The sequence below is a fragment of the Echinops telfairi genome, unplaced genomic scaffold, assembly GCF_000313985.2.
Source record: "Echinops telfairi isolate 266 unplaced genomic scaffold, ASM31398v2 ScPeMD7_7469;HRSCAF=8507_0, whole genome shotgun sequence".
In the NCBI taxonomy this organism is placed as follows: domain Eukaryota; kingdom Metazoa; phylum Chordata; class Mammalia; order Afrosoricida; family Tenrecidae; genus Echinops; species Echinops telfairi.
The window spans coordinates 24,729,348-24,740,570 of NW_022111372.1; the positions used below are offsets into that span (position 1 = coordinate 24,729,348).

The following is an 11,223-nucleotide window of genomic DNA, read 5'->3' on the forward strand; positions in this document are numbered from 1 at the left end:
AAGAGCTACGGAAGCTTCAGGGAACTACAGAGGCCATCCGTTGGAAAAGCTATTGGACATCTGTCTGGCCAAGGCTACCCAGCTCCTCCTCTCTGAGAGTCTGTCTTCTCCCCTTTGCCCAGGAAACTCAGGTTGCCTAGCCCTTGAATCCACTCGATCTAAGACTCTTTGGGCACAGGGACCCTTTTTCCATCTCCAGCTTTCTTATTCTCGGCCTGCCACCAGCTTCTCTGTATGTCTAGCCAGGAGAGTCGACTGGGTGCTTGCTTCCTGCAACATTGTGTTCTCCCTTGGACCTCCTCCCCTCTTACCCTTTCCCAGAAAAATCAAACGCCGTTTTCTGCTCCTGTCCCATGAATCCATTGGGTCTGCGGATTTGGTAGGCTCCCCTCCCGCCAGCATCCTCCTCTGACTAACGGAGGTCTGCACATCCGCCCTTTGCCCACTTGCTCTCTTTCTCCTGCCACCCTTAGAGTTCCACACTTAAGTTCAGTCCAGTTAAGTCCTAACAAAGGACCCAGTGTGGAAATTACATGAAGAGGAGAGCAGATGAATCAGTTCAACATGGAACAAGGAGTCGACAACCAGAGGGAAGGGTTAATGCCCATTTTTAAAGACTATGTCTCCAAGTGGCTATGGATTGGGCTGCTAACCACAAAGTCAGCAGTTCGAAACCACCAGCTGTGGCTTTCTACACATACTTTGGACATGTTTTCAGGAGAGACCAGTCCCTGGAAAAGGCCATCATGCTTGGTAATACAGAGCGGCAGCGAAAAAGAGGAAGGCCCTCATCGAGATGGATTGACCCAGTGGCTGCAACCATGGGCGCAAACCTAAGAACATTGTAGGGATGCTGCAGGACCAGGCAGTGCTTCACGCTGTTAACAGGATCACTGTGAGTCAGAATCATCTCAGTGGCACCTAACAACAAAGAGATCAAGTCCCAGTCTCCCACAGAGCTGCCGGTGTTTTTGAACTGCCAACCATGCAGATCCCAGCTGACAGAAGCCTAACCTTGTATTTCTGCTAAGAGTAATAGTTCTGTATTTATTCATTCAGTATTCACAGTAACTAGATAGGACCTAACTCTCACATCTAGCAAGAATATAAGCAATCTAACTTAAATTTGCCAGTATCCCTGTATTTTTAGAAAAGTCAGAAGAATGGAATGAGATCAGTCATGAGGCAGAATCCAGCACACACAGAGCAGCCACCCGACTCCAGCAGCAGAAGCACACCAGATTCTGTTGGCTCTCCCAAGATGCGCTATGCCACGGCCCCAGCATCCTTTGCATCCGAGAGGAAGGGGCCCACAACATCAAGATTGAGAGAAAATCTCCCTTATGGTTTAAAGAGATCCCCTTGGAGGGTGGCTTAGAATCCCTGAGCAGATGAGGTGCAGGTTTGCTTTTTAATATATAATATTTTTATTGACATCTCTTACTCATTCCAATAGTCCCCTCCTTCCCATACAGTGCTGCAGTCAGTCCCATCAGGTGGGGCTATACAGTCATCAATGCTGTGCACTTCCCTCTCTCCCCTACCTGCCTCTCACTTCCCATACCCTCAGAGGACCCTCCCTGTCTCGGAGGGGTCCTCTGTCTGGACTACCATGTACCGAGTGATCTTAAATACACAAGTGATCATACGCAACTAACATGTTGAATGAGGTTTATCACATAAAGACCTTAATAGTACCGGGAGGAAATCTTAAAGAACTAGGGCATAGTTATATGCCACAGTGCACCCTGGATTTATCCTCGGTTCGTGTGGCCCTTCTGAGAGGGACTAACCAGTTGTCTTGCTGGTGGAGTTCAGGTCTCCACTACCTCCACTTCCCTTCAGATCACTTTGGCTGCGTGTTTTCTGAACTGATACTTTTCCCAACGAGATGTGATTCTTCCATGTGGGCTTTGTTGCTTCTCGGCTAGATGACCATACGAAAGCCACAAACGGACACGGGGAAAAGTGGAGTGTTAATGTTGTGCTTCTTTTCCTTCCTCAGTTTTTGAGCTACCCGAATCACAGCACGTTGCTGTTTTACTCCCTCCCGCCTCCTGATGAGAAGGAAGTGTTCGACAAGCTGAGCGTTGTCGCAGAAGATTTACCAAGCAGCTGCAGCCTCAGGATGTCAGCCCTGCGGGGATCCATGGAGCCAGGCTCCGAGAAGGAAACGCATTCCACCAGCCAAAGCCACCTCCCAGTTGTCACGTCGGCCTCTGAGGGGGACCAGAGTGCCAAGCAAGGGCCCACCCTCCTTGTGCAAAGCCCAGCTCTAGAACTCTCAGACACTAGACCTGTCTAAGCAGCAAAGAGCTGTCTTTATGGGCTCATTGGACTTCTTGGACTCACTGCTTTATTTATTCTTTTGTTTTTTCTTCTTTAAAGTTGGCCACTGGGGGAGAGGAGAATCTTTTTCATTCTCTTATGCCCTGGGTAGCCAAACAGTTAAGCGCTTGACTGCTGACTGAAAGATTAACACTCTGAGTATGACCGGAGGCACTGTGGAAGAAAGGCCTGCCAATCTAGTTCCCAAAAACTGAGCTATTGGAAAAACCCTGCAGAGCCCAGTTCTACTCTGACCCTCCTGGGCTCCCCAGGAGTCAGTGTCGATTCAATGGCAACTAGTTTGGTCTGCTCACTAAATTAAGGACCTGGTTTTAACTGTAAGAAACAGAATTCGGTAAACTGAGAACTAGAAACCGAGATACTGCAAAATCTCTGCCGACAGACTGAGCTGAATGACGACAGCCTCAACCCAGTGGTGTCAGCTCAAGCCTGTGCAGAGCACCAACGTGTGTGATTCTCAGGGATACCGTGACTGAGTGTTTTTCTACTGGGATATGTTTTATATCTCTGCTGGTGCACGTTAATAACTCTAGATTCGGTCTGTTGTCAGCTCGTAAGGCTCTGTTGACTACTTTTGGTGTCTGTTCATTTGACAGGTATTTTCTTAGTCCCTGCCTACTGTCAGTCAGGCAGTGTGTTAAGTACAGGGTCCCAAAGTCCTCTGGGAGCTCCCTCAGCTGGGCAACTCCAAAAAAGTCAAAGGTCCCTGGGCATTGAATTCCACGTCAGACACTGACTAGCCCGGGACATCTCAGTTTCCCCATGTGTACATAGTAGTCACTCAATAAACGGAAACACCATTTCATGAGTTTGACATGAACTTCAGCAACTTAAGTCAGCAAGAACTACCCCTTCCTCAGTGCCCGATTGCCCAAGAAAGTGCCCAGATATAGGGGAAACACATTTTTAAGTCATTTGACTTTAAAAAACAAAGCATCAGGGACTTGGTTGGCCTTCCTTCTACTCGTTTTGTATTTCAATATTTTTAAATTATTTTCAACAGCATACTGCAAGGAAGTACTGCCATATCTTAGTTCTTAGGAACACTAAAGATCTGGAGCTACTCCTATGATGAGAGAAATTCGTAAATTTTATTAACCGCCCACCCCCCACCCCCGAGAGTCCTTGTTGTTTTGTTGTTGTAGTTGTACTTGGGTGCTGTCAGATTGTTTCCAACCCCCACCAGCCCTGTGTACAGTAGAACAAAACTGCTCAGTCCTGCCCCATCCTCACCCTCCTCCTTGTACTCCAGCCCATTGCTACTGCCCCTATGGCAGTCCACCTCCCTGAGGCGCTTTCTCTTCTTCGCTGACCGGTTTTAGCCAATGCTGGCGTCCTTTTCCAGGGACTCGTCTCTCCTGTTAACATGTCCAAAGTACGTGAGATGAAGTCTTGCCATTCTCACTTCTAAGGGGCCTTCTTGCTGCACTTCCTCTGAGACATTTGCATGTTCACCTGTCCGTCCATGGAACGTCAGTATTCTTCACCCAGCACCATGATTCAAATACCTCAATTCTTCTGCAGTCTCCCTTATTTATTGTCCAGCTTTCCCACGCATAGGGGGCTATTAAAATACTGTGCCTTGGGCTAAGCACACCATCATCCTCAACCTTACACGTTGGCGCTTGAATACTTTAAAGAGGTCTTAGGCAGCGCATTTGCCCAATGCAATACATCGTTTAATTTTTTTGATTGCTGCTTCTATAACGGTCGACTGTGGATCCAAATAAAACTAAATCGTTGACAATAGCAGTCTTTTCTTCCTTCATCATCTACTGATCCAGTTATGAGGATTTTTTATTTCCTTTTTGTCGCGTTGTAATCCATATTAAAGGTTGTAGTCATTGGTCTTCATCAGCAAGTGCTTCCAGTCCCCTGTCTTTCTGCAAGTAAGCGTATGTCCTCTCCATATAACTGGTGAACATCCCTTCCATCCCGATACCGCATCCTTCATCGAGCCCCGTTTCTCCTATTATTTGTCCAGCATACAGATTGAAGAAGTGTGGCGAAAGGATGTGAACTTCTCCTGATTTTAAACCATGAAGTATTCCCTTGTTCTGTTTGAAAGAGTGCTTTTCGGTTTATGTACAGCAGGAGTGTGGAGCGTCTGGTCTATACAAAGCCCACGAAATTATCGATACCAGTTAACATCACACCGCTCCCCAAAGAAAAGCAGTTCCAGCCATCACATGAAGTTGAGTGAATTAGATGTTTGACCAGCATGGCCCTCAAATGATGTCATAAATATCCAATGGTCTTTGGCAGTAGAAAGGTTCCTCACCCCAGATGTACAGGTTCTGCATGAGCACAATTAAATCTAGAATTCCCATTTGAGTTACTCCGGGTAGACTAGAGAAACAAATCCATAGAAACCCATATGTGTATAAGAAAGAGTTTTATAGAAAGGGTAATTATACAGTAAGAAAGCATCCCAACCCAGTCTAAATCAAGTTCATAAGTCCGGTATTAGCCCATATGTCTGATACCATTCTCTAAAGTCTTCTTCAGACTCACAAAACACATGCAAGATTCCGAATGCAGGACGGTCACAGGCCAGTGGGTAGAGAGTTTTGGATCCAGTGGCGTAAACATCTCAGCGCTGGCAGGGATCTCCACGTGGCTTCTCCAGCACCCAGGGCTGCCTCAGGCTAGGTTCATCTGGCTTCTCCTCAGGGATGTCTCCTAGGGAGTCAGCCTTGTCAGTAGAGAGTCTCCAAGCGACTCAACAGAAAGAGAAACATCTCCCGCCTCCAAGGAGGAAAATACAGGAATTGCCAGAATTCTCAGGAGAAGGCCATGCCCACACAGAGGCCTCATTGGTTAGATCTTGATTGACAGCCTAGACTCCACCCCTATACTCAACCCTCAAATTGACACCAGATTATGTAACTACCACACCATTCTTCTCAATGCTATCCATAGTTTGTATGATCCACAAATGCCTTTGCATAGTCAATAAAACATAAGTAAGCATCTTTCTGATATTCTGTGCCTTTTATCATCTGATAAAGGCAAGGATATCTCTTATTCCATGTCCTCTTCTGAATCAGGCTTGAATTTATGGCAACTTTCTGTGATGTACTGTTGCCACCTTTTTAAAATTATCTGTAGCAAAACTTTACTTGTGTGTGATATTATTAATAGTGTTCAATAATTTCCACATTCTGTTGGGCATTTGCTTTTGGGATGGGCATAAATAGGGAACTCTTTTGGTTGGTTGGCCAGATACCTGTCTTCCAAATTTCTTAGCCTAAACTAGTGAGTCCTTCAAACGCTGCATCAGTTTTCTGAAACATTTCCATTTGTATTCCATCAGCTCCTGCTCCTTGTTTTTCTGCAGTGTTTCAGTGCAGCGGGAACTTTTCCCTTCAACATCATCAGTTCTTGATCAGATGCTACTTCTTGAAATGGGTGGATGTCTAATTTTCCCCCCGATACAGTGAATCTGTGCATTCCTTTATCTTCCTTAGAGGCTTCCTGCACCATTAAATATTTTGCACACACAGCAGCTAGCCTAGATACAAGAGCGTTGGTACACAGTAAGCAGAAAATGGAAACCCCTAACTCACAGAAATCTAGTTGATTCTGACTCATAATGATCCCTTATAAGGTTTTCTAATACTATAAATCTTGATGGGACCAGAGAGCCTCATTTTTTTTTTATAAACATTTTATTAGGGGCTCATACAACTGTTATCCCAATCCATACACACATCAATTGTGTAAGGCGTATTTGTACATCATTTCTCAAAACATTTTCTCTCCATTTAAACCCCCGACATTAGGTCCTCATTTTTCCCCTCCCTCCCTGCTCCCCCTTCCCACATGAGCCCTTGATAGTTTATAAATTGGTATTTTGTCATATCTTGCCCTGTCCGACTTCTCCCTTCATCCACTTTTCGGTTGTCTGTCCCCCAGGGAGGAGGTCACACACAGTTCCATGTAATCGGTTCCCTCTTCCCTACCCATTCTCCCTTTACCCTCCCTGTTTTGCCACTCACACCACTGGTCCTATAGGGCTCATCCATCCTGGATTCCCTGTATTTTCAGTTCCTATCTGTACCAGTGTACCTCCTCTGGTCTAGCCAGTCTTGCAAGATAGAATTCGAGTCATGGTAGTGGGAGCGGGGAGGAAACCTTTAGGAACTAGAGGAAGGTTGTATTTCTCATCATTGTTACATCGCACCCTGACTGGCTCATCTCCTCCCCGAGACCCCTCTGGAGAGCCTCATTTTTACTCCCTCAGAGCAGCCTGTGGGTTTCAACAGCCAACCTTGCCGTTAGGAGCCCAATGTCTAACCAAAAGCACCATCAATACAACTTTAATTTTCCAGTCAGAATTGTGTAAGCTGAATCAGTTGAGGTGTATATGGTGTTGGCTATTATTAATCAGAGTACAGGCAAGATTAATTGTTTTGCCTCGAGTACTGGTGTACATGGTCTAACTCTACAGGTTTCATATTCAATGGCAACTCCTCTCTTCTCAAAATAAGTTATCCATTTTTCAATGGCAGGTTTCTTTGGGGAAGTGTCCCCATCAACTTCGCATAAAGCATCAGTGATTTCACCATTCCTCGACCCATGCATCACCATAAATCTGATGTTTGTTCACGCTTCAGTTTCAGCAGAATTCATGTTGCTCTGGCCAGGGCTCTCCTTAAACGGATGCCTTCTCCTTACTGCTTCCAACCAGACCCTATTCGGACTTGTTATAACTCGTTTGATGAGCTTATTTTGATGTAAAAAGAAATTGTGAGATACATGCATGGTTTTTCCATAATATATATTTTCCCATGAACTTGAAGAGCCTTCATATTTGACCTACACTTCCTAGGAACCAGCGTGGTGCTGCCTCGGAGTTATCCTGACAGCCAACAAGGAAGGCTCCCGTTTGGGCTTCTAACCGCGAGAACTGCGAAAGAAGAAATGTATGAGAGGTCTTCCAAAAGTTGATGGGAAAATGGAATTGAAAGATAATGAAATTGCACCCTGAACTTTCTGAAGCCCCCTTGTATGTTCTATAAAGCCACTCACTGTGTAATTGTTTTACAACAGCTAACTAAATTAGCTGACAATATGCATTGCCTTTGAATCAACGCAGCTCATAGTAACTCTACAGGACAGGGTAGAACCATTCTATCCTGGTTGGTCTGAAATGCTACACTTCTGATTAATAGCCTGACACTTAGCACACTGACCCACCAGGGCATCTTCAATACTGCCCAGCAGCCACTGCCATGACGTCAACACCAACGCCAACTCTTAGTGTCAGAGCCACTATAGAGAGGCTTGGGGGCTGCTGTAAATCTTTAAGAGAGCAGCCTCATCTCACAGAAAGGGGCTAATGGGTTTGAATTACCTCACAGTTCTTCAATGCTTAACCGACAGTGCCACCAGGGCCCCTTCAGCTATCTAAATGACCCCATTAACTTTATCCCTCTGGTCTACATTTGACATTCTCCTTGCCTACCTTGGATCTGAATCCTTCTCAAATACTTAAGGAATGTTAAACACCTCCTCTCCCTGCTAGAATATAGACACAACAATCCTGGTGGCACTGTAAGGTAAGTATTGGACTGATAACCACAAAGTTGATAGTTCAAAGCCACCAGCCACTCTTCAGGAGAAAGATTGAGGCTGTCTGCTTTGGTAAAGATTTACAGCCTTGGAAACCCTACATAGGACCATGATGATTCTACGTCAACTGGATGACAGTGGGTTTGCTTTGGGGTGGGGGTGGGGTCCTGGCTCCTGGGCTGTATACATACAGCCTGGGCTCCATCCCACACTTTGAGAGGTACATGTAGAAGCATCCATTGGTGGGCAGGGCTCAGCAACCATCGCAGTGACATCTCTTGTAGACAGACCTGTTCAGACATTGTCTTTGCCTGTGTCCCCCTCTCCTCTGTAGGAGACTCAGGAACCCTTGCAGAGATTCTGTGAGCTCCCTCAACCCAACTCAACTCAACCCACTGCCACTGAGTCCATTCTAATGCACAGTGACCCTATAGGACAGAATAGAACTGCCACTGTGGGTTTCCAAGACTGTCGTTTTCTACAGGAGCAGAAAGCCTCATCTTTCTTCCACGGAGCAGCTGGTGGTTACGAACTGCTGACCTTGCGGTTAGCTGCCCAACTCAACTCACTATACAACCACAGCTCCTCTGTACTATATTATCAAACTCCTTTTCTGTTTATATCTGTCAGTTACTGCCCCTAGTAATAGATATACCACAACTGGGTAGCTTTAAAGGACAGAAATTTCTTTTCTCCCAGTTCTGGAGGCCAACTGTCCAAACCAGGGTCACAACTATGTGGACTCTTTTGTGGGTCTTTCTCCTGGTCCCCACTGCCTGCTGGAGATCCTGGCAACCCTTTGCTTCTGGGCAAGTCCTTCCTCATTGGCAGCTGTTTTTCTCCTGTGTGTGGATGTCTCTTCTCAAAACTCACTGCCACCAAGTCGATTCCAACTCGTACGGTCTCTGTCGGCCAGAGCAGGCTTGCCCCTGCGGATTTCTGAAGCTGTAGGAAGAGACAGCCTCAACTGTCTCCTTGGAGCAACTGGTGGTTTTGAACTGCCAGCCCTGTGGTTAGCAGCCCTATGTTTACCTAACAGTGCCACCAAGGCAAAGGTCCCTCTTTTCAGTTTGACTTGGGGGCCTGACAAGTAGACCCATGGTTCCCAGAATCTGCTATTTTCGGGTTAAGCTGGGTTTGGGACTCAAAAGACTCCATAGGGGGTGGAAGTGGTTGAAATGTGTGTGTGTGTGTGTGTGTGTGTGTGTGTGTGTGTGTGTGTGTGTGTGTGATGTTGATTATTTGCAGATATTTGTTTTCTGAGTTATGTTAATGACTTGAGGTTTTTTAGTGTGGAGAAGTATTTGATTGGAAAAACTTTTCTGACTGAGTTTCCTCGGCTCCATCGATTGGGTTTTGTGTACCTTGTAGGCTAAAGATGCCCAGTGGGAAATAAAAAGTTGTCCCAAGCGAAAGATGGAGGTAGCCGCAGTAGAGGGGTGCCTAGATTTGACGGTCAGGTATGGAAACCAGAATTGGAATATCTTCTGGCTCAGTAAGGAGTGAGGCTTAACTTGATATCGGACATAAAGAAGCAGCTTCCCGGGGCCACTTCCCCCTAAATTCTCAGTCTCTTTCCTTTTTTGTGTAAAATTAGTTTGTTTATTTGTGCTGCATTGTTCATATTAGTTACAATTTGTGAGCTTCCTCCCACTCCCTTCTCCTAAGTGTTTAATGTATTTTTAAAAGGCTTTGGTGTGAAAGTTCTTTAGTACACTTTAATGTTGCTTACAAGGGTTTGTCCATGAGCAGACACCCGGGCTTTGGGGAGTCTTGAATTTCTTTTGAATTTAACCATTTGATTTGGGGGAAAACCTGGAGAGAAGCCGAGGTCAGGAGAGAAAGAGCCTTTCTAACCTTCACAGAGTGTTGGGAAATAGCGCAGCAGAGAGAAAGCGGGATGAAGGCCAGGTACTGCGGCCTGAGAAGATAAAGCAAAACAAAGTCACTGCCTGGGGTCCGGGCCCATTCACAGTGGCCATCGGGGACAGGACAGAGCTGCCCCGTGCGTCTCCCAGACCGAACTCCCCGAGAGTAGAAAGCTCAAGAGGGCTACAGTAACTGACCCCCACTTGCTGTGAATAGTATTGGTTCCAGTCTGAGAATTAGACAGGCATTTTTCAAGGGAAAAAACAAACAAACAAAGCTGCTACTTTTGAAATAACTCTGAAACAGCTATATCAGACCTTTGATCAGAGAGGTCAGAAGGCAAGAAGTGTGTGTGTGTGTGTGTGTGTGTGTGTGTGTGTGTTTGGGGTTAGCTGCCAGAGGAAACCAAGCCATGGGAAATCAATGTAACCTGTGGGATACATTCTTGATAACTGAGGAACCGTGTTAGCTCTGAGCCCACGACACAGAAAACAAATGATTTTGTTTTAAAATGAAGCTTAGCCTCGATATGTTTGGTGGATGGGACAGATACGGCCTGTTATTAGACTTTTGAATTCTACCACCCTACTGCAATGAGGCTTCTCTTGTAAGTGCCAAAGAAAATGGGATGGAAAACCTTTTGTTCAAGTTTTCACGTCACTATAGCAGAATAAAATGTAAAAATGTAACCTCAGGGGGAAAAAAGTAACCTTATGTTCCAGAGAATAAATTGAGCAAAAAGCAGTTAAGTTTTACCCGATTTGTCTGCAGATCAGATGAATAGCCCCATTTCCCTTGAACAACAAGAAGACCTTCATCCCCTCCACCATCCACCACAGGTTGGGGGGCACCAACCAGGCCTGCCCAAGCCCAACCCCAATGTCAGCACCCCCTTGCACTGGACCCTGGGACTCCTCCAGATGCAAAGACCTAGGAACCTGGAACTGCCATTCAGAGGTTATGATCTCCCCTGCCCATAGTTGATAGGTTCTGTCCTGACACAGGCTTGGATTGGTGAGGGCAATTCTCTCTAAGGAATTTCCATGAGTTTTAATGAAGACAGATGTCCCCAAGGGACTATGTTTGTACACACCTCTTATCGACATCTGATTTGTATAATTGAATAAAATATTTCAAGTATTACCGAGAAGAACTTTGGTTTTAAATCGTTGGACAAAAAGGGAGTACACTGTATAATTGTACTTCACAATAGTTATAATACTGGTATTGTTTTTGTTGTTAGGTACCATAAACTTGGGTCTGACCTATGCCCAACAGAATAAAACACTGCCCAGCTCAGCACCATCCTCACAATTGTTCCCATGGCTGAGCTCATTGATACAGCCACTGTGTCAATCCATCTCATGCCTGCGCCCATTGATACAGCCACTGTGTCAATCCATCTCATGCCTGAGCCCATTGATACAG

At 45.7% G+C, this 11,223-nt stretch overlaps 1 protein-coding gene across 3 annotated transcripts in view; it reads left to right on the forward strand.

The window, feature by feature from the left end:
* IL10RB (interleukin 10 receptor subunit beta) overlaps positions 1 to 3,151 on the forward strand; it is a 23,829-nt gene extending 20,678 nt beyond the window's left edge. For all 3 annotated transcript variants that reach the window (XM_045284649.1, XM_045284650.1, XM_045284651.1), the window contains one exon: positions 2,006 to 3,151. In XM_045284649.1, the coding sequence (XP_045140584.1) occupies positions 2,006 to 2,305 (300 nt within the window). In that variant the 3' untranslated portion in view covers positions 2,306 to 3,151. The remainder of the gene's footprint in view (positions 1 to 2,005) is intronic.
* The last annotated feature ends 8,072 nt before the right edge of the window (positions 3,152 to 11,223 follow it).